The following is an 11527-nucleotide window of genomic DNA, read 5'->3' on the forward strand; positions in this document are numbered from 1 at the left end:
TAGAAGAAGCAGCTATAAATCCCCATGGGTGGAGAGAAGAGAAGGCAACAGAGCAGAAACAGAGCCTTTCTCTCATTTCTTTCTGATTCTAAGCTTTCGATTACAAGTCTTCTCAATCTTTTTCTTTCAGGAATTCTCAGAAACAACTTCACAATGTTATTCTTTTAATGGGCTTGTTTCAATTCTTCTTTTTAGTTCTTAGTTGAACGAACCCCCCAAACCTCAAATTTGGGTTCATTTCTGACTTCTATAGAGATTTTACAGAGAAGAAAACATGACGAAGCAGAGTGTTGTTGTTTCCGATACGGAATCTGGGTTGGCTATTACTGTCGCCGTGTTGAACCAGTGTCTATTTTCTTCCCCAGTTCAGAATCCATCAGAAGAACCGTGTCGCCGTGTCGAACCCGTGTCTGGGTACTTCGCCATTTCTCCGAAGAAGCTTTTAAAGAGCGTTGAAACAGGAGAGGGAGAGAGAATTAATTCTTGGGTGGATTCAATGAGAGCTTCATCTCCTACCCGTATCAAATCCACTATCTCCTTGTCCCCAACCCAAGATCTGAGCTCTTGGATTGTAAGTACCGATCTTCCTCGAAATTGGTTCTCTATTTTTATTTTATTTTATTTAGTTAAAAATGATAAATTTTTACGTTATTTTTTGAATAATTAAAACAGGTTCGCCACCCTTCAGCCTTGAGAATGTTCGAGCAGATCACAAATGCTTCAAAGGGGAAGCAAATCGTGATGTTTCTTGACTACGATGGCACTCTCTCTCCAATTGTAGACGACCCAGATCAAGCTTTCATGTCTGAAGCAGTCAGTGCTTTTGTTCCTCATTTATTATCTCTCTTTTCTTTTTATCTTTTTTTTTTTTCCTCTTTGAAATTAATTATTGGTTTTATATTTCAGATGAGAAGAGCTGTAAGAAACGTAGCAAGATACTTTCCGACTGCTATTGTAAGCGGGAGGTGCAGAGACAGGGTACTTAAAAAATTTCTACTTTTTAATCTCTATTTAATGGGTTTAAAAATTTTAATCACAAAATTTCATGAAATTAATAACAAACTTGTTTGTCTGATTTGTTGTTTTTAATCTCACACTCTCGCTTTATATATGTATAGGTGTATAACTTTGTACGATTAGCAGAGCTGTACTATGCAGGAAGCCATGGCATGGACATCAAAGGACCGACCAAACGTTCCAAAAACAAGAAAGTGGTATATTTATAGAAAACCCAGAATAATTTTATCTTTTCTAAATAAACCCAAAATTTAAAAAATTGTTATTTTTGTTTGCTTCGTTTGTTTTCAGAGAAATCAAGCTGTTCTCTTTCAACCAGCGAGTGAGTTCTTGCCCATGATTGATGAGGTTGGTTCTTCTCTCAAAAATTGAATCTTAGTAGAAAATTCCTCCCAATTAAGGAAAGAAAAGTTATAATTTTTTATTTTTTTCTTCAATTTTTAATATTGATCCTCAGGTTTATAAAACATTAGTGGAGAAAACCAAATCCACACCGGGGGCTAAAGTGGAGAACAACAAGTTCTGTGTATCTGTTCACTTTAGATGTGTTGATGAAAAGGTAGAAATTGAGCTTATATTGCTAAAAGCAATTTGTTTATTTTATCCATATATATTTAGAGAGGAGGAGGGGTGTGGGGTGTGGCGTTAGTAACAGGTGGTGTGGCAATAGCAACTATCTATCTAGTAGCATAACAAGTATATATTGGTGTGTAGAGATGAAATTTGTTTGACTCAGAAGTGTATGAATTTTCAGAGTTGGGTTGCACTGGCGGAGCAGGTTAGATCAGTGTTGAAAGAGTACCCAAAGCTTCGACTAACTCAAGGGAGGAAGGTGCGATGACGTGGCATTTTTAAAAAAATTAGTTACACCATGTTTCTCTTTCTTTCTTTCTTGATCCCCTTATTGTTTCTTATTTGTTGGAGTAATAATCCTTATAAATTTACGTGAACATAAGTTTAGGAAGTCTCACTTTCTTACTTATTCTCTCCTTTATAACTAACACACAGGTATTAGAGATCCGTCCTACAATTAAATGGGACAAGGGGAAGGCCCTTGAATTCTTGTTAGAGTCTCTTGGTAAGTTCTAATATTATATCTTATAAAATCTTAATTTGTTTTATTTAAAAAAACATAGTATTATAAGGTTAATTTATTCACTTGATATAATAAATAGAATAATGGATTTGGTTGCTTCCTAATTTATTTTATTATTTTTCATAATCTAGGATTTGCCAATCGTGACAATGTTTTCCCACTCTACATCGGAGATGATCGAACAGACGAAGATGCTTTCAAGGTATAGCCATGTTCTTCCTTAACCAAGACCTTTTTTTTTTTATTTTTTTTTTAAAAATAAATAAAATAAGAGACGTGACAAAATCACAAAATCGTGTAGATCATTTGCCTCGGAAAACACAAAAAAAGGATTAATGGTTATGCATATCCCGAGGCAAATGATCTATAATTTCTATGATGGGGCGGCGTCGTAAAATCATTACAATTTTTTTATTATTATTATATATTTCTCAAATTTTTATTTCTGAAATATGTTTTGTATGATTAATATTTTTAGGTTTTGAGTAAAAGAGGACAAGGGTTTGGTATTCTTGTTTCTAAAATTCCAAAAGACACAAATGCCACTTATTCTGTCCAAGAACCATCTGAGGTAAGAACCCAACTATCCATCTATTGATCTAATTAATCTTTCTTTCTTTTTTTCTTGTATAATTTGTATAGTTTTGCATGATTAATTAATTATTATTTTAATTTATTTTTAGGTCATGGATTTTTTGCACCGATTGGTTGAGTGGAAACGGCTTTCGCTACGACGGATTTCAAGGGTGTAAATGAAATTTAAAAAAAAAAAAAAAAACATTTACCCACTGGATGAAAAGAATCAAGGATGGGTTGATGATATGTAGTTATTTTCACTTGTTTTGTTTAGGAAAAAAGAGAGATGCCTTTTCTCCTGTGTTTTTGGTTGGCCAATTGGGAGCCATCAAACTTTTATGTTCAAGGAAATGCTGTTCATTACCATCAGCTGTTCCTAGTCTCAGTTTTGGGCTTCGGAAAAATGTAATTTTGCAATTGCATGTCTAAATTAAGAAAAGGTGTTATCAGTGTATATTGTACTCTCTCTCAAAAATGGCGCGAAGCGTAAAATAAATTAAAGAGAACATGATAAAGAATTTATGTGATTTGTTGAGAATATTAGTGCCTATGTCCATGAGCGATGATGAGACCCTATCTATACTTTTGTGAAAATCAGGGTTACATTCTCTCAATCTCACTTTCTTTATAAAAAATTGAAAATCCCTAATAAAAAAATACTAAAATGAATTAAATTATAAACAAATAATCCATACGAAGATGAAATTGCCGTCCAAGGGTAAAAGTTACAAAATTAAATAAAAAAGTTCTTCCCTCCCGAACCTCCAACCTTGGGATGGAGCCACACTACTCCTTTGCAAGTCCAAACCAGCTAAACGGAGAGCTAGACCCATTGTATCCACTCCATGATCTATATTACTTTTTGCCAATTCAAAGCTACCACCATTAGATATTCGTCAAGGCACAACCATAACAATTACCATGTAACTTGAAGCAGTTTGAACTTTGATTTCAATTTAAAATGCAACTTGAAGATTTGCTAAAACTGTGTTGGCAGATCGGTCAGTCTATTAATATTGGTTTTGTGTCACCAATATCAAGAACTAGAAGGTGGCATGTGCAAATGCACATGTATTAAAAGGGTTTATCTGTAATTAAAACATTGATTGAAGGGTTTGTGTAAAAATGATAATTTTATTCTTTTAAAAACTAACCAAGGTGATTCTCTAAGGTCATTCACATCAATTTTCTTGGCGTCTTACTAAAAATGACCCTGATTATGTTAACTTTAAATGTAAAGATGTTTTGTGGGGGTGGGGGTTCTCATTATAATAGTAAAGAAATGAGATTAAATCGATTTAAAGTATAAAACTGGACCGAAGCTCCGGGTTGACCCAGCCTGACTCAAATGTGGAATAAATCCATTTGTGAAAGAGCCACTGTTTAAAAAAACATGGGCTTCAAGCTTCCATCAATGTTGTTCATCTATATCTTAATGGGTGAGAAAGTCCTTTCTATGTATAACACTTGATCATTGTTACCCTCTTTATTTTCTTCTTTAATTTTTAGGAAAAAATTCACAATAGAGCATGCAAGATGTTAAATTAACGTTCCATATTCATTTTTAAAATATTCAGCATATAGGGTATGTCCCTATTTTGACATTGAATCACTTTGAGGAAGTTACCCAAACATGCTAAGAAATCATCTTATTTACTGGGACAATACACATTCCAAACTACTTACGAAGTAGGAAAGTGTTTTTGGTAACTAAATTCTTTTTAGACTGATAAAAGGCTTATATATCATAAATGTCCCAACCAGCTGATATTAATTTATGAAATACCAATTTTGTCATAAAAATTAAGTACTACCACAACAGTAAAAAAAAGTGATTTAATAAATATTGTAGAATATGTAATTTCATGGAAATTTCGAAACTCTCACCCATGGATTGGTAAAAATCTTAATTATTTTTCCAAAAATGGGACTCTGTATTTGTACTTATATATTTACTTCTTGATTCTTCTTTTGAAGTTTATTTGAACTTTGTAAGAAGAGTCGTGATTCCTTCACTCATGAAAAACGACACAGGGAAAGAACGCATGATCCCAACTGTTTAATCCAATGGTTGAGATTCATTATCAGGATAAGTATCTCCGAGATATGTGTCATCAAGATACACATAAATCCTAACTGTTGGATTGTGTATTTAAATAGTTGGTATCATGTCTTTTTTCTGAGTCAATGGATCCCAACCCTTTATTTTTAACATATTTAGAATATAAGATACATTCTAATATTATAATTGAAGTATTTTTTTTTTTTTTTTTTTGGGTTAGGATCCATTTACTTGTGAAGAATGACTCATGGAAAAAATAAACACATGATCACAGTATTCTATACATGAAATCCAACTGTTGAGATTTATCCTCAAGATTTGTGTAATTAGGATTTGTATAAATCCCAACTGTTGGATTTATGTTTGCATGGTTAGAGCATGATAGCTCTTTAGCATCTTTTGGTCACCTCTTTAGGAAGAGTCATGTTTTTCCCCTCTTCCATGCATTAGAGTTAGAAGTTTTTTTTTGTGCCCTCGAATCAAGGCTTTCAGCATCTTCCAATGTAATGTGGTCTAAGGGCAATAATTAATGTAAAGTAATCTGATTTAAATTATATATATAATTCACATAATTTGTTTTCTTTGTTTGATCTTAGTGCTTCATATTCAACACATGCCAATAGATCTAAACCCTTCAATTTGACAAGAACAAGAGATTTTGAGAATAAGTTTAATGTTTTCAAGAGTGATCCTTTGAATTAAAAATGATTGGCACGATTATAGGGTACAGTTGACAGTACTCGAGTATACATTTTTCTATTTGGTTAGATATTTTTACACCCAAAAGCCGAGAAAAGAGAATCATTGTTCTCAAACCAAGAAACAAATACAAACTCATAGGATGATAGATGATCCCAATAACCCCACAAAGATAGAGATCTATAGTAAACTAACCATTGCCCTTAAGCAGAAGAACACATATACCTACCCCATTGGGCACTTAGATTTGAAGATGACCCACCTTGGAAATGAGTGGAACCTTAAAATATCTTTTATGGGTTATTTTATTTTTTGTTGTGGGACTTTGGTTAGGTTGTGAAAGGGAAACCCCACTAAGTAAAGGTGATCTATATATGGTTGAAGAGGAGTTGGATTCCACTTAGGGTTTTAGAGTTTTAATGTAAAGAGACAGATGAGAGTTTGAATGGGATCATTAACATGTCTCTAAGCCTTGACAACTTTGGCTCTTTCTTATGTGTAAAGAGGTGTCCACTTGATTCTACTCATCATTGGTGCCTTAACTGAAAATAAACTAAGTAGATTAGGCCTCAATTATTGGTGGGAAATGAGACATTCTACCCAAACCAACCAACTCATCCTCAATTAAAATATTAACAACTCTAAGAGATCTAGTATATTATGGGCTTCAATCTAATAAAAAATAGGACTTTTGAGGCAATTTAGATATGGTCTCACTAGAATCACTCATGCTTTCACCAAATCAAACCTAAAAATATTAAAAAATATTACAACCTTTGTGTTAATAAACAAATTCCTAACCCATAATGTGAACAGCAGTTAGACCTAGGACTATCAATGAATCTGATCAAACCAAAATCCTATCCAGTCCAATCCAATAACTTATGGTCTGGATCAAGGATTTAGGATCTGCTAATGATTAATATAATATCTCAGTGGATCAGTCTGGATCAACGATGCCCCAATACAATAGAATCGGATCCTATAATGAAAATCCAGTAAAGATTCATTCTCTTAAGGACCTGATCCAATAAGATATTCGATTAAATTCAAATCAACAACTATCATGGGATCACCTCCAGATTGACCCAACTTAGATTCATGGTTATTTTGATTTACGTTATAGGCATACAAACAAGCATATATATATATAATCAAACGGTTAAGTAATTAGTAGGTAAAGGCGGGTTTTGAACCCAAGTTTGGTATCAATACTCACAGACTTTAACCAATTACTTCATCACTTAGACACCTCAATGTCTACACAGATACATATCTACATAGGCCTAATAAGGGGGGAATTCTTAACCAACTATTTAATTTGCGAAAATTACTGAATTAATACACCCATTTTTTTTTAACTTTCACACGCCATGACCACAATAGGAATCTTGCACTAAAGCCTAGGGATGTACTTTTTAAGGTAAGAAAAGGTAGGATGTCCCATTTAAATCCCTTTTATTACTAGTTTTAAAGCAGTTTTAAGGAGGGGGAGAAAACTTGGTTCTATTATGGATCCCACTTTTTAAAGTTCACCTCTATTTGTATATAAGAAGAAACATATCTTACAATTATTGCCCGAACCATGGTGTCTTCAACCTAGCTTTCAATGGGTCAGGCATTGCAAGTTAGGGTTTGTATGATGGGGAAGGAGTCACCTTCCCCTCTCTACACAAAATGAGAAGATAATCCATTATCCCATTTGTCTATCCTCAAGGATATCCTAGCTCTATAATCATCTTGATCAACTAATCGTGACCATAGATCAATTGGCTATTTAGAGAGATATTATTAGTTTTTTTCTTTCAAAAGCTAGCATACCCTTTTTATTATTATTTCAAAACTAATTTGAACTCACTTGATGTGAATAATGCATTAGGATTTTATGCGGCATCATCAAGTGTCACTTCAACATTAACTTGTTGATTGACACAATCTCACTCGTTGGGTTAGATTGACTAAGTTGACCATTGATTGGGTTGACCATTGGGTGCTTTACTAGGTTGACCATTAGTCATATTTGGAAGGGTGCAACCCTACACATTTGACCATGTTGATTGTTGATCAATGAGAGGGTGTAAATCTCATATTTGAACTTTTGTATATTGAAACATGATCCTAAAGTTTTGAAGTTCAGAAATATTGGAATCAGAATCCAAGCAAACCTAGCCATTATAAATAACTATTGAGATAAATTGCGCACTGTTCAAAACTTCAAATGGACTCCAATTTTCAACATACAAGAAAAAGTTGATTTTGTACTTCAAAATATGTGTTTTATCCTCACTTTCTGTGGCATCATTAATGAGACTTTCCAATGTAAGAGTCCATAGTTGGGTGTATAAAATGCTAGTAGTTCTCAATTTAAAAGATTTATTATTATTATTAATAAGCGGGTATCCTGTAGGGGACCGGCCGTATCTAGTCTTTGACCAATCCATAGACCATAGTCTTGTCCAAGGACTAGTCCAGTGGGGTGAGGGGGGGCCCTTATGGGTGGTCCCTGAGAAATTAATGCTCATACCGAGTATCGAACTCACGACCTATGGGCTTATCGGTCCAAAATTGCCATTAAGCCAACACCTCAGGATTAAATATGTATCTTTTAAATAAAATAAAAAATCCTTTTTAAGGATCATATTAACAGGAAATGCTTAAAGTATCGACTTCATTTCCCATGAAATAGGATTCACCTGTTAGTCTCACGCTTAAATATACCCGTTGGCCTCCTGGATTTGCAAATTATTTCAGTATTTTTTTGGATTCAAATCTTAAAGAAAGCAAACATTTAGGAAATCCAGTCATGTTAGAATTATGAATAAGAATCCTTTTAATACATTAGTAGCTTGGTATCAATTTGATGCTTATTCCCCTTGTGTATGCTTATTCCATCAATCATAAAACCCTGGGTGTCTCATAATTAAGGTTAGCGAGGGAAGAAATGAGTCTGGAATTGCAGAATACCTGCATGGTTTCAAAGGGTTGTTGATCGTTGATCTTTTTTATCATTATTCTTCAATCTGATTTATCAACTCAATGGCGCAATGTACACTCTAAAACTTTTCATGGTTTTAGTTAATAATCATAATGGAAAATACCTTTGAGATGTTTTGGATTCAAAGATTTTACAAAGGTTCATTAGAACTTCTGCATTACATCAATTCATTCTCCTTAATTTGGTATGTAATATAGTATATTAGTTGTGTTGTGTAAATGTCTTGTATTCTATTGCGCTACGCATTGCTGCAGGAGCCTTGTTCCAATTTTTTGTAAGGAGTATGAAAAGGGTGATCGTGTAATATTTTCTTAAGGGTTTTTCTATTTTTAAGAGTTTTATATGTTTTGATAACTCTTGATTATATAAATAGAAATCTCTAGGATTATAAAATTTATGAGAAACTAGTGATTGTTCTTATTCTGTTTCGTAGACGTAGGCACACTGTCGAACCACGTAAATCCTTTTGTTTTATGCAATTGTGTTATCTTTGTTATTTCAATATTTCACAAGTTGTTTAATATCACTTTTGAGCCAATGCATCTTGGAGATTGTTAAGGGTGGTCTTGAGTTAATCAATTTTTTTTTTTTTTTCATATTGGTTCTTCTACTCCAACCAATTATTGAGAAAAAGAAATATTTATATTGTATTTTCTGTTTTTGCCAATCGATTAAATGAAACTCTATTACGGTGTTTGTTACCATCTATCAGACTTTCGATGTGGCTCGCGGGCAAGAGAGTGAAACAAATTATTTAATAATTCATATGCATCATCGAGGAATGTAAAAGAGCCTTCTTTCAGTATTAGAAAGGCATGTTGGCCTCTTTTGAAGTGCATGCCTTTACTCATTAGAAACAAAAATTCATCACATAGATGGTGATTTACAATTTTATTGAGGCGCAATCCTTTTGAAGTGCAGTTGTGTATCCCGAGGCATAAAGTCTCTGGTTCTGGCACACCCCACGTTAGGAGAGTCGATTGAGTATGCCACGTTGGGGAGTCATATTATCACCATTCATAATGTTATGAAACGTGATAATCTGACTACCCCATGTGGCATACTCAATCGACTCCCCTGACGTGACAGGTTTGGGAATTGTAGATCTGTACGTTTCAGGATACACAACTGCACTTCCCCATTTTTTTTTAAATGTATCTCGAGGGGACTGTGTATCCCGATGCGTACAGATCTACAGTTCCCAAAATTGTCACATCAGGAGAGTCGATCGAGTATGCCACGTGGGGTAGTCAAATTATCATGACTCTTATGTTATATCTCATTAATCAAAGGTACATGCTACATTGTTGATACCACAACCTAAGATTGAAAACCTACCTTTACCCACTGATGCAATGGCTAACCCATCGTTTCAGTATTCATGTGAAAGAACAAGGCAAGTTGATTCTGCTGCACGCATGATGTGGATGCATGTAATATGGTATACGGTTATTTGTGATCTTGTTTATATTTTCTTAGATATTTGTAAAAATTTTCCCTGTAGTAGGGAAATAATGATATTAATATTTCACCTTCTCTTGAAAAATGAGTTCATATTTGATTGTTGGGACACAAAAACCACTACTAGTATGGAATATTTGCCTTGTGAGACCCAAATTTATAATATGATAATGCCCCATTTCTTGCTAATTTAAAGGATGCCTAGCTTGTTATGATTATTCAACACAATCAACTGTGCAGCATTTGCTTTTTCTAAATGGCCAATAAATTTTGAAAGCACTTATAAATATTATCAACAAACTTTGAATTTGGTAACCGCGAAATGATTTAAAGAGAAGTTATTCTATAGAATGCACATTGGTTGAAAGCAACAATGCACCAAATGAAACCTGTCCCCTCTCGTCTAATAGAAATCAAAGAAAGAAAGAATGAGAAAAACAAGATGGAAATAAAGGAAGACTACTTGGTGAAGGAAATCTCTCAAAAACAACCTACGACACCTGAATTTATATATATATATATAATCAAGCAATCGTCTCCATGCCAAATCTAAGGCACAACCATGAAAATATTATGCCTTCCGAAAGAATAAAAGATGCTAAGTTCATAAACTGTTTTCTTGCATTGAGACTTGGAAAAGAAAAAAAAAATTGAAGGAGTAAAAAAAAATGTTAAAAAACAATTAAGCACTGAAAATCTTGGTATAACCACTACCACACACCATTAACATCTTCAGATTTTAACCTTAGTTTGACATTTCTGAGACAGGATATGTGTACCTTTCGCTAACGTACTCACCCTCAAATCACATGCAGTAACCATGTCGATGCTCCATGTCTTTATCACCCCAATTTTCATCTTCACTGGAATTTTAATTGATAACGACAACGATATGCCACCCTTGGAACCAAGACCCTTCATGCTCCTCTGGATCTCACGAGGCAACACAACGTCCGAGCCAACAAGGTCTAGATGAAAAACTTTTGATTCCTTATAACCTTGATAAACAACTGGAGGGTAATTGTCAGTAGCAATCTCTAGATCCCTAAAGTAGAGTGAAATGCTACCTCCTTTTCGATAATTGATACCCATACCTTTATTTGGATTTTTAGTTTTCAATGCAATGTAGTAATGAGGATAATGGTGGAGATGATGAGAATTTTGGTTCTTGACCACAAAATGATCGATTAAGAATATTGGGTTCTTGGGTTTGAGCGCGATGTAGAAAATAGCGGCAGAAATGACAAGTAATAAGAATATGATGAAGATGATGATGAAGAGCTTAAGTAAAAATGAAAAACAATAGTTATTTTGGTGGCTTGGAATACGGTAGCGTTCAGCGATTAAGGCATTTTCGGGGGGTGGAGTTCTATATATTTGATCTTTGGGTACTTGAACCACGTAGGTTCCCGATCGAAAGGCGGCAGAGGGTGGTAAGGGTAAAGGTCGTGGTTGATCATCTGTTGCATTGGGTGGAGGTGAGACCCTCTCCTCCATGGGAAGATGGGGAGAGGTGGGGAAGAGAGGGAAGGGGGTAGTAATTGTAAAGGAGGGAAAAGGGGGTCTTGCATGGGAAGATTGGTTGGAGGGACAAGGTGATGGGAGAGGAAGTTGGGAGAAC

General features: G+C 34.4%; 2 protein-coding genes across 2 annotated transcripts; one reads left to right on the forward strand and one right to left on the reverse strand.

The window, feature by feature from the left end:
- Positions 1–3143, forward strand: LOC147406786 (putative trehalose-phosphate phosphatase J). Its single transcript, XM_086435000.1, has 12 exons — positions 1–155; positions 265–571; positions 673–813; positions 907–978; positions 1119–1214; positions 1309–1365; positions 1475–1576; positions 1772–1849; positions 2026–2095; positions 2245–2315; positions 2592–2684; positions 2797–3143. The coding sequence occupies exons 1-12, from the start codon at positions 25–27 to the stop codon at positions 2863–2865; spliced, it is 1287 nt and encodes a 428-aa protein (XP_086291126.1). The 5' UTR covers positions 1–24; the 3' UTR covers positions 2866–3143.
- Positions 3144–10163: 7020 nt separating this feature from the next.
- Positions 10164–11527, reverse strand: LOC147406787 (NDR1/HIN1-like protein 13). The gene has a single exon (XM_086435001.1). It carries the CDS (start codon positions 11401–11403, stop codon positions 10639–10641), a length of 765 nt encoding a protein of 254 aa, XP_086291127.1. The 5' UTR covers positions 11404–11527; the 3' UTR covers positions 10164–10638.

Source organism: Akebia trifoliata, chromosome 3, assembly GCF_017979445.1.
Source record: "Akebia trifoliata isolate Shusen 1 chromosome 3, ASM1797944v1, whole genome shotgun sequence".
In the NCBI taxonomy this organism is placed as follows: domain Eukaryota; kingdom Viridiplantae; phylum Streptophyta; class Magnoliopsida; order Ranunculales; family Lardizabalaceae; genus Akebia; species Akebia trifoliata.

Excerpts from the sequence above, each read along its gene's own strand:
- LOC147406786 (XM_086435000.1), top strand. The coding sequence starts at position 25 with ATGGGTGGAGAGAAGAGAAGGCAACAGAGCAGAAACAGAGCCTTTCTC. Across the intron at positions 156-264 it reads CTCAGAAACAACTTCACAAT|AGAAGAAAACATGACGAAGC; the intron begins GTTATTCTTTTA and ends GAGATTTTACAG. Across the intron at positions 1,366-1,474 it reads TCTTGCCCATGATTGATGAG|GTTTATAAAACATTAGTGGA; the intron begins GTTGGTTCTTCT and ends ATTGATCCTCAG.
- LOC147406787 (XM_086435001.1), bottom strand. The coding sequence starts at position 11,403 with ATGGAGGAGAGGGTCTCACCTCCACCCAATGCAACAGATGATCAACCA.